Raw genomic sequence first — 22549 nt, forward strand, 5'->3', positions numbered from 1 at the left:
TCTGTCCATGGGGATTCTCCAGGCAAGAATACTGGAATGAGTTGCCATGCCCTCCTCTAGGGGATCTTTCCAACCCAGGGTTCAAACCAAGGTCTTCCACATTGCAGGTACATTCTTTACCATCTGAGCCATCAGGGAAGCCCATAGATATGGATATAGATATAAATATAGATATAGACACATTCTTTTTCATGGTTTATCACAGAATATTGAATATAGTTCCCTATGCTATACAGTAGGACCTTGTTTAGACATTCTTTATATAATTTGCATCTGCTAGTCCCAAACTCCCAACCCGTCCCGCCCCTACTCACCCTCTCCCTTGGCCACCACAAGTCTTCTTCTCTGCGAGTCTGTTTGTGTTTCACAGATAAGTTCATTGTGTCATATTTTAGATTTCATATGTAAGTGATATTGTATGGTTTCTTTCTGTCTAACTTACTTCACTTAGTATGATCATCTCTAGGTCTATCCTTGTAGCTACAAATGGCATTATTTCATTCTTTTGTATGGCTGAGTACCACATCTTCTTTATCCATTCATCTGTTGATGTATATTTAAGTTGCTTCCATGTCTTGGCTATTGTAAATAGTGCCTCTATGAACACAGAGATGCGTGTATCTTTTTGAATTATAGTTATGTCAGGATATATGCCAGAGTAAGATTGCTGAATCATATGACAACTCTATTTTTATTTTTTTGAGGCGTCCTCCCACTGTTTTTCATAGTGACTGCACTAATTTGCATTCCCACCAACAGTGTATGAGAATTTGCTTTTCTCCACACCCTCTCCTGCATTTTTCTTCATAGATTTTTTTTTGATGATGACCATTTTGATTGATGTGAGGTGGTACCTCATTGTACTTTTTTTTTTTTTGCTTTTCTCTAATAATTAGCAATATTGAATATCTTTTCATGACCATCGCTCTTATTTTATCATTATCATGCGGCATGGAGGAGGGAGGTGCCCTCACTAAGTTCACACTCCTACTTAGTAGAACAGCCTGAAAAAAAATCCACCTGCCTTGGTTCCCACACTACTCCCGTTCTACAAAATCATGTCTCTATGGCTTCAGCTTCTGACTCTCTTCTCTCCCACTAATTAGAACTGGAGATGACAGATGGCAGAATTTGTGTTGCAGAGGGAAATAGGGAACTGAAGGGTCACTGAAAATTTGCTATCCAGTGTATGGAAAATATGCCAACAGAAGATGACCTTACAGGTCCAGAAATAAGTTTTGGCACCAGGTGAATGCTTAAGGAGTCACTAATGTAATTCAGGGATGCTGGAAATTGTCATAATTGACAATTCCAGAAATTTTGGATTTAGCTATATATTTTTTAAGGTTGTATTATGATGAGTTCCTTTTGTTGACTTTCTTCTCTGTCATTTGCCTCTTTTTGCAAACCTTGCCCATCTTTCCTATTGTGAGGGGTTAGTGAGTTTTCAAGTAGGATTTTCCCCCAACTGGTTTGCTGCTAGGTTGACAGCTCTTAGGACCAGACATTCTCCATTTTTCTGGCTACTAATCCAGAGAGCTTAGTTCAAGTATTGACTTCTGATCCTCAAAGTCTCTAGTGGCTTCAGTTCTGGCAAACTCAGAAACCCAGTTACATTTATTCAGCAGCCAGCCAATGAGATAGTATTCAATTCATTCACTGCTTTTGCCAGTCTTTTTTTGTGGCAGAGATTTAGTCCAATTGAATCTGCAGGACTGCATCTATCAGAGACTGAGATGACAGAGATTTCATGGCATTTGGATCCTTCATTCTATGGAGATAGTGACTGAGGGAAAGAAGAGAAGCCATAATAATATTTGAAAATATGAAGCAATGGGATTTATTTAGAGCAGATTGGCTTATATCGTAGAATAGATGATCCTTGTATTCACAGTTGCTGTTTAAGGAATTTTATCTCACCATTTGGAAAGGCCTCTAATAAAAAAGAGTAATGTACAACTGCACTTTGGTTAAGTATCAGCATAGAAATATTAGTCCAAATGTTTTAAATACAATGAGAAAGAAAGAGAAATTGAGACAGGTGTGCATGTGTGTGTGCACATGCACAATGAAAGGTTGTTGCTGAACCTCAAAAAGACACCGGGATTCTTGGCCTCTGGAGGAGAAGAATTCAATCTGGGGCCAGAGACAAGGCTTGATCGCTCAGAGCTTTTGTGTAATAAAGTTTAATTAAAGTATAAAGGAGATAGAGAAAGCTTCTGACATAGACATCAGAAGGAGGTAGAAAGAGTACCCACTTGCTAGTGTTAACAATATAGTTATATACTCTCCAATGAATCCAAAGAATGTCTAGAGGTTGTAAAGACTTCACCAAACCTACTCCCATAATTTACATTTTAAGATAACAGAATTAGCCAGAAGGTTTAATCCAGAGACTGTCCTCAGGCAGGATACATTATTGTTATATAATCATAAGGAATGTAGAGGAAAAAAAGCTTGTCCTTTCTTCCTCCTTGAGAATTCTAGACCCCTCTCTTCTTGGGGACCCCTAGGCTTCTTCTTATCAACCTGTCTAGGAAATGACTCTCTCACACATACATGTGTACACACATACACACAGATTTTTATAGATAGTAGGCAAAATAATGAGGTCATAAAAGAAGGAGAATGGACCAGAGATGGTGTTAAGAAGTGCTGACCATGGAAGAAATATAAAAATATATAAATGAGTATTTTTCAGAATGTGTATTGAGGTTGGCTTTCCTTTGGCTTACCATATGATAGGAGCTACAAAGGAAATGACTGTTAGATTTGAATGTATAAATGTTAAAAAATTTTCAAAGTTAACAAAAAGAACAGAAGTCATAAAAGACAAGTGGAAGGACTTCCCTAGTGGTCCAGTGGTTGACTCCAACTTCCACTGCAAGGGCAATGAGTTTAACCTCTGATCAGGGAACTAAGATTTCACATGCTGTGAGGTATGTCCAAAATATATATTTTTTTTAGGTGTAAAGTTATATACTTTACATTTAAAAATGAATTCTCATAATGATGGTTTAATAGACTTAGTATAAAAAGAGCTGTTACAGAGTAATAGGAAAAACAAAATTCTATTATAAAGAAGTTTACTAGAAGAACTACAAATGGTCACAGGAAAATGAAGGTTTAGAAGTTACCTAGTGAATGCACAATACATTTCTTTTTCTGTGATCAACTTGGCCAAAAATTAATGTAAATTAATGAGATGCCTGGTTTTGTAAATGATTCATTAATAGGGACATTTTTGTATATTGCTGAGGGGCATGTAAATGGTACATTTTCCTGGATAGCAATTTGGAAGTACTTATCAAGAGCCCAAAAAATTATTTTTAACTTAGGAACCAATTATAGTCTTCATTCTAAATTGTATCTAAAGGAAATGATCAAAGATGTGCCCAAAAATGTATGAGCAAGTTTATCCATAGATATTATTATTTATTACAATAAAAATGGAACCAGGTGACCACAAGAAAGCAGGAGTAGCAATACTCGTATCAGATAAAATAGACTTTGAGATAAAGGCCATGAAAAGAGACAAAGAAGGAAAGTACATAATGATCAAAGGATCAATCCAAGAAGAAGAGATAGCAATTATAAATATATATGTGCCCAACATAGGAGCACCTCAATATGTAAGGCAAATGCTAACAAGTATGAAAGGGGAAATCAACAGTAACAATAATACTGGAAGACTTCAATACCCCACTCACACCTATGGATAGATCAACCAGACAGAAAATTAGCAAGGAAACACAAACTTTAAATGATACAATGGACCAGTTAGACCTAATTGATATCTATAGGACATTTCACCCCCAAACAATGAATTTCACCTTTTTCTCAAGTGCACACAGAACTTTCTCCAGGATAGATCACATCCTGGGCCGTAAATCTAGCCTTAGTAAATTCAAAAAAATTGAAATCATTTCAAGCATCTTTTCTGATCACAGTGTGGTAAAATTAGATGTCAACTACAGGAAAAAAACTATTAAAAATACAAACATATGGAGGCTAAATAACACATTTCTGAATAACCAACAAATCATGGAAGAAATCAAAAAGGAAATCAAAATATGCATAGAAACAAATGAAAATGGAAACACAACAACCCAAAATCTATGGGATTCAGTAAAAGCAGTGCTAAGGGGAAGGTTCATAGCATTACAAGCTTACCTCAAGAAACAAGAGAAAAATCAAATAAATAACCTAACTTTATACCTAAAGCAACTAGAAAAAGAATAAATGAAGAACCCCAGGGCTAGTAGAAGGAAAGAAATCATAAAAATTAGAGCAGAAATAAATGTAAAAGAAACAAAGGAAACTATATCAAAAATCAAAAAAACTAAAAGCTGGTTCTTTGAGAAGATAAATAAAATAGACAAACTATTAGCCAGACTCATCAAGAAAAAAAGGGAGAAGAATCAAATCAACAAAATTAGAAATGAAAATGGAGAAATCACAACAGACAACACAGACATACAAAGATCATGAGCAACTATATGCCAATAAAATGGACAACTTGGAAGAAATGGATGAATTCTTAGAAAAGTATAACCTTCCAAAACTGAACCGGGAAGAAATAGAAAATATTAACAGACCCATCACAACCACGGAAATAGAAACTGTAATCAAATATTTTCCAACAAACAAAAGCCCAGGACCAGATGGCTTCACAGCTGAATTCTGTCAAAAATTTAGAGAAGAGCTAACACCTATCTGACTCAAACTCTTCCAGAAAATTTAAGAGCTAACACATATCCAACTCAAACTCTTCCAGAAAATTTCAGAGGACGATAAACTCCCAAACTCATTCTATGAGGCCACCATCACCCTAATTCCAAAACCAGACAAAGATGCCATATAAGAGAAAACTACAGGCCAATATCACTGATAAACATAAATGCAATATTCCTCAGCAAAATTCTAGCAAACAGAATCCCACAACATATTAAAAAGATCATACATCATGACCAAGTGGGCTTTATCCCAGGGATGCAAGGATTCTTCAATATCTGCAAACCAATCAATGTGATACACCACATTAACAAATTGAAGGATAAAAACCAGATGATTATCTCAATAGATGTAGAGAAAGCCTTTGACAAAATTCAACACCCGTTTATGATAAAAAACTCTCCAGAAAGCAGGCATAGAAGGAATGTACTTCAAGATAATAAAAGCCATATATGGTAAACCCACAGCAAACATTATCCTTAGTGGTGAAAAATTGAAAGCATTTCTGCTAAAGTCAGGAACAAGACAAGGATGCCCACTCTCACTACTATCATTCAACATAGTTTTGAAAGTTTCAGCCATAGCAATCAGAGAAGAAAAAGAAATATAAGGAATCCAGATTGGAAGAGAAGTAGTAAAACTCTCATTGTTTGCAGATGACATGATCCTCTACATAGAAAACCCAAAGACACCACCAGAAAATTACTAGAGCTAATCATTGAGTATAGTTAAGTTGCAGGATATAAAATTAATATACAGAAATCCCTTACATTCCTATACACTAACAATGAGAAAACAGGAAGAGAAATTAAGGAACCAATCCCATTCACCATTGCAATGAAAAGGATAAAATGCTTAGAAATAAATCTACCTAAAGAAACACAAGATCTATATATAGAAAACTGTAAAACACTGATGAAAGAAATCAAAGATGACACAAATAGATGGAGAAATATACCGTGTTCATGGATCAGAAGAATCAATATAGTGAAAATGAGTATACTACCCAAAGCAATCTATAGATTCAGTGCAATCCCTATCAAGCTACCAATTTGTTCTAGTTCTGGCATTTTTCACAGAACTATAACAAATAATTTCACAATTTGTATGGAAATACAAAAAACCTCAAATAGCCAAAGCCATCTTGAGAGAGAAGAATGGAACTGGAGGAATCAACCTGCCTGACTTCAGACTATACTACAAAGCTACAGTCATCAAGACAGTGTGGTACTGGCACAAAGACAGAAATATAGATCAATGGAACAAAATAGAAAGCCCAGAGATAAATCCATTCACCTATGGGTACCTTATCTTTGACAAAGAAGGCAAAAATATACAATGGAGAAAAGACAATCTCTTTAACAAGTGGTGCTGGGAAAAACCTGTAAAAGAATAAAACTAGAACACTTTCTAACACCATACGCCAAAATAAACTCAAAATGGATTAAAGATCTTAATGTAAGACCAGAAACTAAAACTCCTAGAGGAAAACATAGGCAACACTCTCTGACATAAATCACAGCGAGATCCTCTATGACCCACCACCACCCAGAGTAATGGAAATAAAAGCAAAAATAAACAAATGGGTCCTAATTAAACTTAAAAGCTTTTGCACAATGAAGGAAACTATAAACAAGGTGAAAAGACAGTCTTCCTAGTGAGAGAAAATAATAACAAATGAAGCAACTGATAGATAATTAATCTCAAAAATATATAAACAGCTCATGAAGCTCAATACCAGAAAAATAAATGATGCAATCAATAAATGGGCCAAAGAACTAAACAGACATTTCTCCAAAGAAGACATACAGATGGTTAACAAACATGAAAAAATGCTCAACATCACTCATTTATCAGAGAAACACAAATCAAAACCACAATGAGGTATCATCTCACACCAGTCAAAACTCTACAAAGTCTGCTGCTGTTATCAAAAAGTCTGCTATCAAAAAGTCTACAAGCAATAAATGCTGCAGAGGGTGTGGGGAAAAGGGAACCCTCTTACACTGTTGGTGGGAATGCAAACTAGTACAGCCACTATGGAGAAAAGTGTGGAGATTCCTTAAAAAACTGAAAATAGATCCGCCATATGACCCAGGAATCCCATGCTGGGCATACACACTGAGGAAAGCAGAATTGAGAGAGACATGTGTACCCCTGTGTTCATCACAGCACTGTTTACAGTAACTAGGACATGGAAGCAACCTAGATGTCCATTGACATGCAAATGGATAAGAAAGCTGTGGTACATATACACAATGGAATATTACTCAGCTATTTAAAAGAATGCATTTGAATCAGTTCTAATGAGGTGGATGAAACTGGAGCCTATTATACAGAATGAAGTAGGTCAGAAAGAAAAACACCAACACAGTATATTAATACATATATATGGAATTTAGAAAGATGGTAACGACGACCCTATATGCAAGGCAGCAAAAGAGACACAGATGTAAAGAACAGACTTTTGGACTCTGTGGAAGAAGGCAAGGGTGGGATGATTTGAGAGACTAGCACTGAAACATGTATATTTCCATAGGTGAAATAGATCACCAGTCCAAGTTCGATGCATGAAACAGGACATTCAAAGCTGGTGCACCAGAACAACCCAGAGGAATGGGATGGGGAGGAAAATGGGTGGGGGGTTCGGGATGGGGGACACATGTACACCCATGGCTGATTCATGTCAATGTATGGCAAAAACCACCACAATATTGTAAAGTAATTAGCCTCCAATTAAAATAAATCATTTAAATAGGAAAAAAAAATGGAACCAGGTTAATCTGCAGTGAATAAAATAGCACAATTAAAGTCTATATACCCATTTAATATTATAATTTCTAGGAATATTCAGTAACATGGAGGTCAGTTTATGATATGATATTAAGTGGTATAATAAAGTATAATTCCTAAAATACTTGATTAAATTTCTGAAATCACCTTAATAGTTATTTATGGGTAATGAAATTATAGGCATTTAAAATTTGTTATACTCCTATGAATTAAAAAAGTTATAAAGTTCTCTGTTATAATCAGGGACAAATATATTTTTCCCAGTTTTACTACCTACAAAAAATTCACTAATTTTATGGTTTTATTAATTGTAGCAATTATATGCAGTTGAGTAACTGAGATTACATTCAAGATACGCCCTATTTTCAGCACCCTAAAAAATTCCTCATGTCCTTTTGCAGTCAATTCTATCCTCAATTACTGGCAATTGCTACTCTTGTTGTCACTATTGTTTTGTCCTTTCTAGAATTTCATAACATCATTTTGAGATCCATGCTGCTATATATGCCATTTTTTTTGTTCTATGAATTTTATTTTGAAAGAATACTCAGTATATGATTCACTCAAAGAATTAACCCATGGGTGAAAGGTGATTAGACATAGTGAAAAGAAGAAATATTGAGACTGGAGATTCTAGATAAGTCTTCTACATCTTCTGATTCTCAGTTTGCTCATCTCTAACATGAGATTAAAAATAGCATTTTCCTTATCTATTCTTCAGCATCATTATGGGTAACAAATCAGAAAATGCTTATTAAACCACTTTGTGAAGCATAAGTATCAATTTGTGACTTAGTTATTATTGTATGATATTGATGTGTAGGTCAGTGTACCTATCCCTTTCAAAAGGAGATTCGCCTTTATATATATAAAATAGAGACTCTCCTTCATGAGGGTATATTCTAACGTTAAGTTGCTTCAGTCGTGTCTGAGTTAAGCCCTAATAAATTGCTGTCATGGGAGATGTTTGAGAATGGACCAGACTGTCAGCAGTGGTAAATGATTAAATTCTCTAGCATTAGTTATTTTCAGATTCAAGTTCTGATATTCATACTTTCCCCCATCCTATTTCCCTTTTCTATTCCAGATCCCTCTGCGTTCAGAACTTGTTCTCTACCAACATGTTAAGAGTATGAGAATATACTCTTTTATTAATTTTTTGACATCTAGGAAGTTTTTCTTAAATGTTTAAGATTTGCAGAAACAAAAAGGCAGTGAAAACCCAATGTGTTCAACCCAGTTTGCAGATAAGTACTTGGCACCATGAAATAACTTTAAATAACTTGAAAGAAAGAATACTAGCAAGCATGGCTAGATCATTCCTTCAATATTTATTCATTCTACAGTCACCAAATTTTGATTGAGTTTCCATCATGTTCTAGACTCTCTGTGGGACCTGGGGTATAGTTGTTATTTGTCCTAATAGAAATTACATTCAAGTAGGAGATGAAGACAAAAAGTAAATAAACAAACCATTAAATAGTTACAAATTCTGATAAGAGTAAAAATAATTCAAACAAAAAGCTGCCTTGGGTGATGAAATAGGACTAACAAAATCAAGAAAGGACTTGTAGGGAGATTATACCTAAGCAAGACCTGAAGCATGAGAAGGAGCTAATCTTGGGAAGAGCTGGAAAATGTAGCATGAGGAAAAGAAGAAACACTATGTAAATGCCCTGTGACAGTGAATACAGGAAATAAGAAAATTCAGTATGGCGGGCACATGATGAATACAAAAAGATCCATAGTTGAAGCAGTAGAGTTAATAAGCACTATTGTATCAGACTGCAATGAGGAGATTGGGGGTCTATCCTAACTCCCTGGGGAGAACTGGATGGTTTTACTCATGGGGATGTCTTGATAGTCTTGATCTGTTTTAATCCTCATTGTTTTCATAAAATTAAACTGGTCATTCTCTATTCTGATCTGTAGCCAACAGTTTACTTGCAAAGAATTTAATTAAGATGCAGAGAAAAACTACACATATTAAAGCTTTTTCTACCTGTTTTCTAAAGTAATAGTTTAAGATGTTCTCTTTGAGACAATTTCAGTTACTATAGAACATTCTAGTTCTTTCCTCTATTATTACATCTCTAATTCCTTATTGGGGAAGATTTCCCAGGGACAGTTGGGGGGTCCCATGCAGTCAACCAGATACCTTCTGTCAGCACATGTTATTATTTAGGCTTCTGTGGGTGTCATTAGAATGACAGCAATCAGAATCTGATTTATTAGTCAATTTAGAATCGACCATAAGTCAAATTTTTCTTTGCTACCTAATTTTCTGTTTTAGCATCTTCAGGTCAATAGTAAAGTTTTAATATTTTGTCTTCTCCCCAAATGCTGTATACATTTTGTATGAAGGTCAAGTAATTTTGAATAATCACCATAAATTTATATGATTACACAGATACCTTTGATATTTAATTACTGTGATAGTTATAAAGTTTTTCTGGCCACGTGTATTTTACTGTATGATTGAAGCTTGTTGTTACCCTAGTAAGAATATTGTCTTTCAGTCATGAAGACCGTTGATTTTATGAGATATCTAACTAAAGTTTCTGAAACTAATTCTATTGCCTTAAAAATAGATTTTTACTTTAAATTTGTATATTATAAAATATTAAACAGTATCTCAAGAATTTATATTTGAATTAAAACCATGGCTCTGAAACTTTGTGAACTTGAATAAATATTTAACATTTTGTGCCTCAGTTTTCTCATCTAGAAAATGCACATGAGGATAAAAGCAAGATAATAATGAGGATTAAATGAGTTCATATATGTATATATGGAGAACTTAACCCAATTTGCAAGAATTATGTGAATCCTTCGGAAGCATTCATTTTCCACTTAATAAATACTGTACCCACTTAATAAATTCTGTACCTCAGGCCTTGTGTTAAAAATATTGACATACCAGTGAATAAAAACAAATCATTGTCTGACCAGAGAGGTCTGAGTCTCCTGCCCAGGACAGGCTGCCCAGGCCAGTTGGCACAGAAGAGTAGAGAAGGACTGTGTACATTAGCAGTGAGAACATGAGAAATCCAGAGTCACTGGGAGAGCCGTTAGTCCTTCTGTGCTCTGCAAGGTTCTTATGTTCAGGTTAGATGCACTAAGTCACTTTTTCCATTTTCAGATTGTGTAGGTGATCAGATACGACCTTTCTTTTGGAACACAACAAAAAACTTGTATGAATCTTTTTGTTTTTAATTGACAACAGCATATTGTTTGAGTAAAAATACAGAGTACAGAACCAGATGCACAGATCATAGAATCAGATAGACCTGGATTCAAGTCCATTTACTACCCATGTGACTGTTAATAAAAATAATCAATAAACAATAATAAGAATAGGAAAGGGTTTTATTTGAATCAAATTGAGGAGTAGCCTGGAAGCCCGCTTCCCAGATTACTCTGAGAAACTGCTCCAGAGGAGCAGGGTTTTCAGCACAGTTTTGTATCTTGTCAGAACAAAGAACATTAAACGTTTCTTCAAGGGTTGCATTTCTAAAAGGTTTCAAAAAAAAAAAGAAAAACCAGACCAGGTACACAGTGAGTCAGTATGGCCTTGGCACCTGGGAAGGGAATCTTGTCATCAAAGAAATAGTGTCATTGGCTTCCTAGAAAGGGGACATTTAATTTTTATTTTTAACATGGACATTCTTTACTTCTTGTCAGTGTGCCCTTTCTTTCATTAATGCAGATGTATAATGTATGTTTGATAGGCCACAGACTATTTTATTTAGTTTAAAATCCATATTAACTCATGAATAAGCCAGAATGACTTCCATATATCTCAATATATGAAAATTTTGTAATCATAACTTACTGCAAGTTTCTTAACACTTTTGTCTTCAGTTTTCTGAGATTGTTTTCTCATATGTAAAATGACAATAATAATGCTATAAATCTCATAGGCTTGTTGTGAAAACTAAATGAGCTGTGCAAGTCAAAGTATTACCACACTTTAGCATATATTAGGTGCTTAAAGTCGTCAGTCATCACCCTAACATCATTACAGTTAGTTACCATGTTTAAGGATGAGGATTCATCAAAGTTGTATAAATTGTTCAATGACTTAATGTACACTCAAATTCAGTTTTCCCTGATTTCAAAATGCATGTTATTTGTATTGATTTTGTGTCTCTTCATAAGAAAAACAAAACAAAAACTTGACCAGTCTCTCTCAAGAACTAAAATTGTGTGATCCCCACCACTATTATTAATTAAAAGTGAAGGACTTACGGTTGTTAAAAATATGTCACCAGATAAACATCAACAGTGATACATTTTATGGCAGACTAACAAAAATAGATAGCAAGTACAGTTTTCATTAGTTTTCTTTACTAAAATCCTCTACTGCTTTGAGGATTTTCCAGATCACAGCATGTCTGTTTCCCAGGTGAGCAGACCTTATGGTTCAACTCAGTGCTAGCCATTAGTGTCAGAACCAGGATACACAAGGTGGAGTGTGCAGCTGGAGCAATCTCACTGCTCTCATGGATGGGAGTCAGATGGTGTTTGAGAAGGTACATGTGAGTCTTGAACTTGTAACTTATTTGAGCACCCATTAATCAAAAGATCTGACTTATGCTACACTGTTAGCAAGGAAATACTGAATTCTCCTCTGATTTACACAGTTTATTCAAGCAGTAATTGGAGAGTCACTGCTTAAATCCCACTCTTAAAAGAAAGTTATCCTTTCACTTGGTTTTTTAACCGAGTTGGCCAGATTTGTGGTTTTCATATGGATAAGTATCTAAAATACTTACATTCTCTTTGTGTATGATGCATATGTGTGTGTGTGTGTATGTGTAACAGACAAAGAGAGATGTCTAGGCTCAGAATAGAGAATATCTGCAGTAATGAATAACATTGCAGGTATTAGAAGAATGCAAATATTAAGCAGTTTAGAAATCACACATCTCAAATTTCTATATTTTTAATAAGCCTCCATGGATTCATTACAATTTCAGGATTGTACAAAAAATAATCCCCTTTGTGAATGAAAGTTTTAGGTTTTTGAAGCTTGAATGAGGGTATAATTTAGCTCTTGGCCTTTGAATACTTGTTATACATTTGTTGTGTGTGTGTGTGTAATATTTCTATTTTTGATGAGACTGAAACTGCTTTTATTGATATACCTTAATGTTTTTCAATTAGAACATTTTATATATTAAAGCTTTGCACTCTGTTACTGGAATATGTGATTCCCTCCCAGCTGCAGAGAGGAGGGAAGCATTAGGTAAAGGCAGATATGGTTCTCTTCTATGTTCTGTGAAGCTTACTCATCCTCTTACTGGAAGAAGCAAAGGAGAAAATGAAGGTGCTATGTTTTGTTTTTTGCTTTTCCTAGAGCAGCAGCTTTGGGAAAGACAGTAGATATGACTTTATGTTGTTAACAATCAATTACTAGTACTTTTGAGCTTTTACCATGTACTGGTTCCACTTTTGAGGGCTCTGCACATACTAGCGAATTAACTTCACAATATTCCTTTGGTATAGGTAGTATGTATCATTATCCCCAAGTTGCAGATGGAAAAAACTAAAGCATAGTCACATTAAGAAACTTCCCAAAGCTACCTGCAGTGGTAGAGTTCAAATCTATGTGATTGACTATGTGGCCTGCGCTCTTAACCACTGTGCCAGTGGTGTCAGTAAAAGAGATAGCCATCATCATCATCATTCATCATAATTACACTTAAATGTGTGTTTACTTTGTAAGCCGATTGTGCTGGTTGCTTTTAATCTTCACAAAAACCTTGAAGTGGAAGCTGTTGTAGATTCCATTTTACAAAACGGAAACTAAGACTCCGGGAGGTAACTAACCAAGGGTTACATAGCTGTGAGAGGTGAGACTTGAGTTTGAGTTAAATCTGGCTTCAAAGCTAGCAAATAAAGACAGGGAGAGGGAAACACTGACAAATCCATGTCCATTTCTAGATAACGCGGCTTCCCATCACCTGTAGCTTATCACTACCTTCATTATGAGTTAGGGGCAAAAAAAGAGGCAATAACATGCATTTCAGGCTTCAGTTACAATGGAGGTCACTTTGTAACAGAGGTTTTATACGGCACAATTCATTCAGTGAGCGAGAGAGGGAGAGTCAGCTATTACTTAAACTGTATACTCAGTAAGCTAATTAATTCATGAAGAAAAATTTTTAAAGAAACTAAATTATTAGTGAGTTTCCCCTCAAAGCTCCCTACAGGACCATTACGAGAAGTAATTCCAGGGACTTAAGAGGATTAGACTTCATTCTATTTAAAATGCCCTATAACATAATATTGACTATAACTATGAAGACAGTTTTTACATGACGATAATCCATCATGTGAAGAAGGATTAAAGGTCCAAGATGTCCAATATGGTTAAAAGGAGATTTGAGTCAAGCTTGTTGCCTATCTTTTGGAGAATATTCTCTGGAAGAGAAACTTGACTGGAAAGTTCCAGGGAGACACATTTTATCTTAGTTGTAGGAAGAACTTTCTCTCAACTAGAGCTGTCCACCTTTGGAATAGGCTACCTTAGAAACTCACCCACGACCTGCCACTGTGTGCAGAGGCAGGATAGCATTCAGGGAACCAGGGAGACACAGAGTAGATAACTATTCTAATTTTGAGATCTTTTAATTTTATACCACATAAAAGTTGTTTAAGCTGCTTAAATGAGAGAGTCATGTATTTTAATAGATTTTAATGCATTTTATAACCTATTATCTATAAAAGATGCCAAAGGGGGAAAAACACCTGAAGTGTAGGAAAAAATTATGTAATCTATTTGGAAAACATATTTGAAGCTAAGTTAGGAACTGTTCTTTATCGGTGGAATCTATAAGGAGATTTAACACCTTAGAAAATATTGTTGAAGGATATAAAATTTCTAAAAATTTAATTTTAAAATTTGAGTGTGATTAAAGAGAAGAAAGCCAGGGCTTCTTTGGTGGCTTGGACGGTAAAGAATCTGCCTGCAATGCAAGAGACCCGGTTCGATTCATGGGTCGGGAAGATATCCCGGAGAAGGGAATGGCAACCCACTCCAGTATTCTTGCCTGGAGAATTCCATGGACAGAGGAGCCTGGTGGGCTACAGTCCATGGGGTCACAAAGAGTCAGACATGACTGAGCGACTAAACATTCACTTTCTAAGAGAAGAAAGAGGAAAAGTATGTTTTTTCAACAAAAATGTTAAATTGCCAGAGTTTACAACACAAATGTTTTTCAGATAAAAGTGAGGAATTATCAAATACAACAAACAGTGTTCTGATATTGGAATTAGAAAGTATTGGGGCAAATGAATTTAACTCACAAAGGTTTATTACCCTTGGGCTGGTTCCTACTGTTTTCGTGGGATGTTTGTGTATCGTCATCTTGAACTAGGTACATACACTACATTCACTGTGAGAGCCTTGAAATATCTGTTCTATTAATGTCCAGATACCAATGAATTTCAGTGTTTCAACAACATTGTGAAAAATTACATTGGAGCATATTTTTTTGAAAACACATTTCAGGTGGCTACCAGGATATGGCATCATTTCCTTTCTGTTTTCTTAGGTTTTCATGAGTCAGCCCATTGTATACCCAAGAAATATAAGGGAAGACAGTGTGCACAGTGGCACAATGCTAGGTGGAAGGTGCCATAATTTTTTTTAAAGAGAGGGAATGTGTTTTCGAAAGGATGTTGGGCAGCCTGTCTGTACTGTGGCTCATTAGCAGCATTGAGACAGTTCAAATCTTATCATGATTCTTAAATTTAACATCATTAAGGCAGGAAATAAAACACAAAGATGATCAGTGGGAAGTGGGCTTACATAGCATGGAAGAAAATTAGTTTATTGAAAGGCAGGCTTTGGAGTGCAGAAATTTGATGTGCTGGGTTTGCTATTCTGGAGGATACTGAAAACTAATGTGGTCATGTCAGGCTTCTAAGTCTATTGGAATTTATTCTGTAGATTTGTAAACATCCACATTCATAAAACTGGTAAAACAAGCATTTTGGATTTATGAAATGCAGACGTCTGGGGATGGGCTTGCTCCTCTCTGCTCTTTCCTCATTAGACTCCTCTCTAAGACCCAGAAAGATACCACTCCATGTGAAAATACCATTTCTTGAAGCAGGTTGGGATCCTGAAAACTCTGTTTTAGATGTTGTGATAGCAAACAATTTTGGCCCAAACTATTCCAACAATGGGAGAAAACCTCCTTTCACGCACTATTATTTTTCTTTGATCTTTGCGCTGTAGTCTCCAAGTCTCTGGAGGTTTTGTGCTTGCTCCTCTAATTTCCATTAGAGAGGGCTGTGAATTCTCCTCCTCCTCCATTCCGCAGAGTTCCTAACTATTCTCTTTGACCAAAGTTATTCAGTAAAAATTAAAGGGGCTAGGAGGATCAAAGGCTGTGTGTTTTTGGAATGGCGCTGTCATTTTTTGTGGGGTCCTTAACAGTGAGGAACAGTGGGGGGCAGGGGAGAGTCAATTGCAGTGTTTCAGTGTTTCTACAGAGCTGCAAGGGAACCAACCTCTTAATAGCATCTAATACCTTAGGGAGGCTGGTGCTTTGTAGCCTAACCAAAGGCTACATCTTATAATCTGATGAATATCACTCTGCAGTGTAGCATGAGGAAATCCATACTGCCCTATAGTCTCCCACCTTCCTCTTTACCCTATTTACTAAACTCGTGGTAACTTATAAGAAGTTATCAGGTTTAATATGCCTTGCTTGATTCATTACCTAGTACTGAAAGTGTATACACTTGTGCAGACTTCAGGAAATCACCAGCGGGCATCAGTAGCATCAGCAGCATTAGTACTTGCTTCCTAGGTGATAAATTGTAGTATAAAGGACTCAGAATACACCAGGCACTGTTCAGAGTGATTCACTGATATCTTAGCTCTCTTAGTCTTCACAGCCTTGTGTGTATGTGTGGCTTCATTTTTACCTCCATCTTACAGATGAAGACTAAGGCACAGAGTTGTTTAGTCGCTAAGTTGTGACCGACTCTTTTGCAACCCCATGGTCTGTAGCCCTCCAGGCTCCTCTGTCTTTGGGATTTCCCAGGCAAGAATTCTGGGGTGGGTTACCATTTCCTTCCCCAAGGGGTCTTCTCAACCCCAGGATGGAACACACATCTCCTACATTGCAGGTGGATTCTTTATCATCAAGCCACCAGGGAAACCCAAGCCATAGGGGTCAGAATTAGAATTCAAACCATGCAGCCTGATTCCAGAATTCATGGTTTACTTTTTTACTACATCAAACTCAAACTAAAGATCTGAAACAAATGCTCAACATTTCTTCTTCATGATCTTTTAGTCAACTCTTATGTAAAGTTAAATCACCAGAAAGCTGAGGCAGTGGCTTAATTGCTGTGGGTGCCTTAACTATGAAAGAAGTAGGAGAGAAGAGAAAACTTGTCTTTATAGTCTTGTAGACTAGTTTCTATCTAAATCCCAGTTTTATTAGTTGTGTTAATTCTCAGGAGACCAAACCTGGGTCCCCTGCATTGCAGGCAGATTCTTTACCATCTGAACTACCAGGGAAGCCTCAATTCTTAGCTGCTCATTACTAATTTCTCAGGATCTCAATTGCTCAATATGTGAAATGTGGATATGACAGTAGCATGTACTAAATCGGGTTATTGTTGATACGAACTTGCATAATGCATTTAGAGTGCCTAGTGCAATGCCAGACACAGACATGTTAGATGTTAATGTTTTAAGCTGCCTTTAACTTTTGCTAGAAATAGAATGATGACAGATAATGAACCAACTATGTGTGTCTGTGTGTGGGGGAGTCTATTAAAATGATATTGGTAAATAGAATGTAATCAGATGCATGAATTTTATTCCACAAGGCAATCAGTAATCTGGATTCTACCAGTAGACTAGATTTTCTGCAATAGTGCCCTTAGATCTGTAACACAGGATCATTGTGAGGGAAATACGATTGTAATGTAATGTGTCAGGTATTTATTACACTCCAGGGAGGATCCATATTGCTCCAAATTCTGAATTACAGCAGAGTCCCTGTGTTATCACATCTGCTCTCACATCTCCAATTCTGCTTCAGAATACGTAATAGTCATGGAGCTGGGATTTACCATTCTCTTCTAGTTAATTATAAACTGAAAATCAGTACAATCATAGGGAGGGACATAAAGAGGGAAAATAAGTTTAAGACAGAAATGCTCTAAGGATGTGGGAGTTCTCCTGGGCAGCCAGAAGTCAGTCGACTGTACTCACTAAGGTGTGATTCCTGGGGATGGAGTAGTCTCAATGGGCTGTGACTTCTTCCTCTTCCCGGGCACTGGAACTTAACTGCTCTAAGTGATATTATTTAATTTATGCTTTCAAATTGAAAAGTTCCTTTATTTTCTCTCAACATAGGCACCCTAAAGACTATTCATGCCAATGCAGCAACTCTCTCTTAAAGCTATCCTTAGAAAATAATAGGGGTGGGTATTCCCCAATTCAGGAAACTCCATCTTTTATAGAAAGCATTCCATGTGGCACCTTAAGGGTTAAACTTTTGTTGCAGATAGAGTATCAAGTGGCTTTTCAGGAGAGGATAACCAACCCCCAATTTAGAAACTGCCATTTCTAAACGGTAAGCCAAACATAGGTTAGTTTACACTGCTTTCTATGAAAGGAATAACTCACCACTTCTACTGTGTGTGTTAGTTTGTCTCTCTACCATATACCTCCCGTCATCTATATCATGTGTATATCAGGGTGAGGACCGTCAATCACTGTTAATAAAAACCCCAGAACACGACAAAGATTCTTTTTATTGCAGATCCGTTTTACAATAGCTCTCAATTTATGATGTCACATAAATCAAAAGTGAAGTGTTTATCTTATCATTCCGAGGCATCCCTTCTCCCTCTGTGTCCTAGCCCCTCCCCCTGTGCCAGTTTCCAGCCCTCAAAGATGCTTTGTATAAGAAAGTGCAAGTTCCCCGTTCTGGCTTTATTGATGTTCCCTTTCGCTCTCTTCCTGGCTCCCCCCCAAACCAAGTGAGCAGAGCAAATGGCCCGGGTTTTCCCCCAATGCCTGACCTGCGTTTACTGGGAGGAGAGCAGGAGAGGGAGCGCGCATTCCGAGCAGGCTGCTCTGACTCCGACCACAGGCTGTTCCGTGCAGGCTGTCCCTCTCCTTCAAAACCATGCCTCCCCTCCCCGAAGCAGCAGGCAGTGTGCCTCCATTCAGCCACATTTGGTATGCATGAGCGCGGCTGCAGGGAGAGGGGAGGTGGCTTTCTTAAGAAGGTTCAGTGACTCAAGCAACGCCACTTTGACTGGTCTCCCAAGTTGCAGGAAGCCTCTGCCCTGATGGAATTCGCAGGTGTGGAGATGACCATGGGATGCCAGGGCCGTGGGGGACCGTTTATTTTCTAGGCATTGCTCAGGTTTGCGGTTTCTGGCTTTCCTGGTGGAATTTGGAAGGGGTCATGAATCAAACTGATGCTCCTCGACCCCTGAACTGGACCATCCGGAAGCTGTGCCACGCAGCCTTTCTCCCATCTGTCAGACTTCTTAAGGTACTGTAACTTGCTGCTTTGAATGGCTCTCATTGTGCTTTGCAGGTCTGCACACCCAACTTCGCTCTTGGCCTGGGACACACCTTTTCGGGAGTACAGAAGCCTGCAGTACTTGCCGTGTTGCCCATGGCTATTGAGACGTCCTCCACTCCCCTCACCCCATGGTGTCAGGGAGGGAGGATGGTCTCAGCCACATTTGAGAATGAGATTATGGTTGCAGAGAATGGGCTGCCTGAGTGCTCCCCACCCCCAAACATCCCTAAAATAGAATTAATTAACTTCTTTGGGAGGGTGGGAACAGTAGTGGGAGTGAAATCTCTTACTCCTGTGTGTTTGACTCCTGGATTTTTTTTTCCCTCCCTGGGGAAACCCTTCGACCCAGTTTCCATTTAAATGGAACCTGAGAGAACAAAGGATTCTCCTTATTATTTTAAAAGCCCTGTGTCCTTAGGTGGTCTCTCAGGTAAAGACAAAGAACAAACCTTATCAGATTGTGACTTTTTTGGCATACTTTTTTCTTGAAAGGTATGATAATTTTAGTATCTTAAGTGAAGTCGGTGGTGGGAAAGTATTGTTAAATATATACAGTGTGCTTCTAGCTTTCTCGATAGCTCTGGGTTACACAAAAGAAACAGTACTATACTCCAGCTAGGATGCTACCTGGTGTCTGCAGCATTTCTCTTTCTAGAAGCAAATACATTAAAAACACTGAGAAAGTCCCCACAACTTCAAGATAATTCATCTTCACCATCTGCCTTGTAGGGAAGGAAATACAAGTAAAAATTTAAAGGTGCAGAAAACAAGTATTTCCCCTCAGAAAAGAGAATGTGGTATCACTTTTTTGGAGAAAATGTATATCTCTGGATGTCCCTCCCACATCCAGGTGAAGTTTAAAAGGCAAGATGAAGTTCTTAATTCTCCTTTCCATATTAATATGATACTGAGAGTAATGATCAGTGAAAAAATTACACTTAGAACATTTTTCTGTCTGAGTCTGTGTTCTGGTTGGGTCAAGTTTGATGTGTACAATTAGTTCTGTCCAGCTAAGTGGCTGCTTGCATTGAAGTGTTAACCCAGTCTCACTCCAGTGTTCTTGCCTGGAGAATCCCATGGACAGAGGAGCCTGGAGGGCTACAGTCCATAGGGTTGCAGAGTCGGACATGATTTAGCGACTAAGCATGCGTGCATTAACCCTATCTGAGTTTCCTTTATCCTATTCAACACACTGATGAACTTTCCCAAAGGTTACACCCACATCCTGTTCCAACACCCATCATTTTGTTATGGTGGTGGTTTGCTTCCTTGAAAGAGTCTTTTGGAGGAAAAGGAGGTTTGGGAGTAGGAGAGAAGCTTCCTTAGACATAAGGGCTTTTGTTATGTTGGAACAACATGCGTGATAGGGCATGAAAAAGAATGAGGCCAGGGACTAACAAACAAATGTAAATTTTCCTCCAGAATTACTCCTGAATCTAGGGTCTGGGGTGAAGAGTATCTTGGCAAACCTAACTATGACTGAAAAAATTGACTCCAGCTATTCCATGTGCAATAAGAAACATTTTTCATTTAAATCATTCATTGGCTTTTCCCCAAAGTAATGTTTTTTAATTTATGTAATGACTTTTTAACAGGTGTGTGTATCCTACCTTCAATATATTATTCATTAATACTCTAATTTTTAAATGGAAAATGGTATATATTATTTGCTTGTCATAAAATCAGCAGAGGAGTATTCTTTGGAGGTAGATTACTTGTTTTTAGAAGAGCTCTCATCTTTTTTAACTGTGAGTATCATTCATGCTATATATCAGCAACACTGTCAATACTACACCGTTACCATGGGTGGCATACATCTCAGTCTTACCATCCTTTATGAACATGGTGTTTCATAACAAATTATATTCATCTAAAAGGTGCATTAATGACTGCCCTTCAAGTTCTCCCAGTATCTGAAAGATAGAATTTGTTTTACTAGAGAACTTTCCTTTCAAACGACATCTGTATTTTTGAAAGATTATATGTCCTAAAAGACTTCAGATATTGAACACATTTCCAACTTGAAGTACTACAAAATTCTTTCAGCAATACTTAGAAATAAACACTGCTTTTGTATATGAGTTATTGTATTATCAGCATTCTGGATATGAATGCTGTGTAATTTTCCCGCTCCAGATTGTGGCAGTCTTGTCTTTATTATGTTAATCCCTGTGTGTTCTTGCTCTGCTTTTATATTTCAAGTCAAATGGAAGTTCCAGAGTAATCATTTGCATCTTTTGGCCAGTGTTCTTCCTGATTTAGTCTATAAATTAAATATTTAATAGCAATAATCGTACTGTGTTCTTTCCTCACTTTCTGTTTATTCCTTCCCTCCCCCCTCTCTCTCAATTTCTTATTCTGTCTCCCTCACACTGCCACCACATGTTAATATAATAGATGGATTCTCTGGAGTCTATTGAAATTGTAAGCTAATAACCCCAATTCTCCTATTCAACAGGTAATTTTCGTTCCTCTTCCAAGCCTTTTTCTGATGCAGTATGCCCTTTCCAATGCCCTGACGTAGCCATAAATGCAGTTTAGGACATGATGGCATGATTAGATTGGACTAAACCCACATCAGTCACCATTTCTGACAAGACTGGGTGTGAGCCAATTTCCTCCCTTTCCTTTCCTGGAAAATGTGTTTCTTTCCTAACTTACTTCAGTACCACACTAATGTTTAGAAATGGCTTCATAATCCTGTTTCCTGTATTTCCCATTTCTTAATAGAAACAAGATACTAAAGAATTAGAAGGGAAAGGCCAGCATCTGAAGCACGAATTAAACCCAATGAGTGTTGGAATATAGTTATTATTCCTTCTGAAAACATCTTGTATTGTTATTTTGTCCATCTCAGAGAAAATTTTGAACATGCCAACCAACTTACATTTTGAATTTGAGATTGCATTTGGGAATATCATTTGAAAATGAATTTTTGGACAGGCACATGATGATGATAGCCAAAAATCAGAGGCTGTTTTCAAACGGATACATTTCAAATGGGACCCTTTCCAAACTGTTTCTCTTCAGTTGTCATTTGTTTCATTTTGATATGTTTCAAGATTTATCTTACTATTAATCGCAGAAAGTCAAATTTGTTTCAGTGATAGAATATTCTTAGCATATTTTATATTCATTTTAAGGTCTGTCTCTGCCATTATTTTCTTTGGGAGATTTTATTTTGGTTACTTCTGTTTAATTTGAATATTAATGTTAGAGCAGACAGCTTTTTCTGCATTGAAATCTTGGTAAATTTAGTGAAGGGTGCCTTTGAAAAATAGGTTGTTTTGGGGGAAAGGGAAGCTGTGCACTTGTAACAGATTTTGGATAAGTACATTTAGGCCAATTTCTTGATGAAGACCAAATAATCTGTATCATTTTAGGATTTTCAAGCAAAGAGTATGACTTTGCCACTAGAGCAATGTCAGAAAGAGATTAAAGAA

At 37.0% G+C, this 22549-nt stretch overlaps 1 protein-coding gene across 13 annotated transcripts in view; it reads left to right on the forward strand.

The window, feature by feature from the left end:
* The window catches only part of TRPM3 (transient receptor potential cation channel subfamily M member 3), a 936946-nt gene that overhangs the window by 336688 nt on the left and 577709 nt on the right, over nucleotides 1-22549 (forward strand). For 3 of the 13 annotated variants that reach the window (XR_006272993.1, XM_043487224.1, XM_043487227.1), the window contains exon 1: nucleotides 18592-19073. The exons of 2 other annotated variants lie outside the window; for them this stretch is intronic. Coding sequence is in view for 9 of the 11 variants with exons in the window: in XM_043487224.1 (XP_043343159.1) it covers nucleotides 18897-19073 (177 nt within the window). In the remaining 2 variants the exon portion in view is untranslated. Of the gene's footprint in view, nucleotides 1-18591; nucleotides 19074-22549 lie in introns of those variants that run through there. 8 more of the 13 variants (XR_006272994.1, XM_043487233.1, XM_043487234.1 and 5 more) reach the window with 4 other exon arrangements.

This window comes from Cervus canadensis, chromosome 14 (assembly GCF_019320065.1).
Source record: "Cervus canadensis isolate Bull #8, Minnesota chromosome 14, ASM1932006v1, whole genome shotgun sequence".
Lineage (NCBI taxonomy): Eukaryota > Metazoa > Chordata > Mammalia > Artiodactyla > Cervidae > Cervus > Cervus canadensis.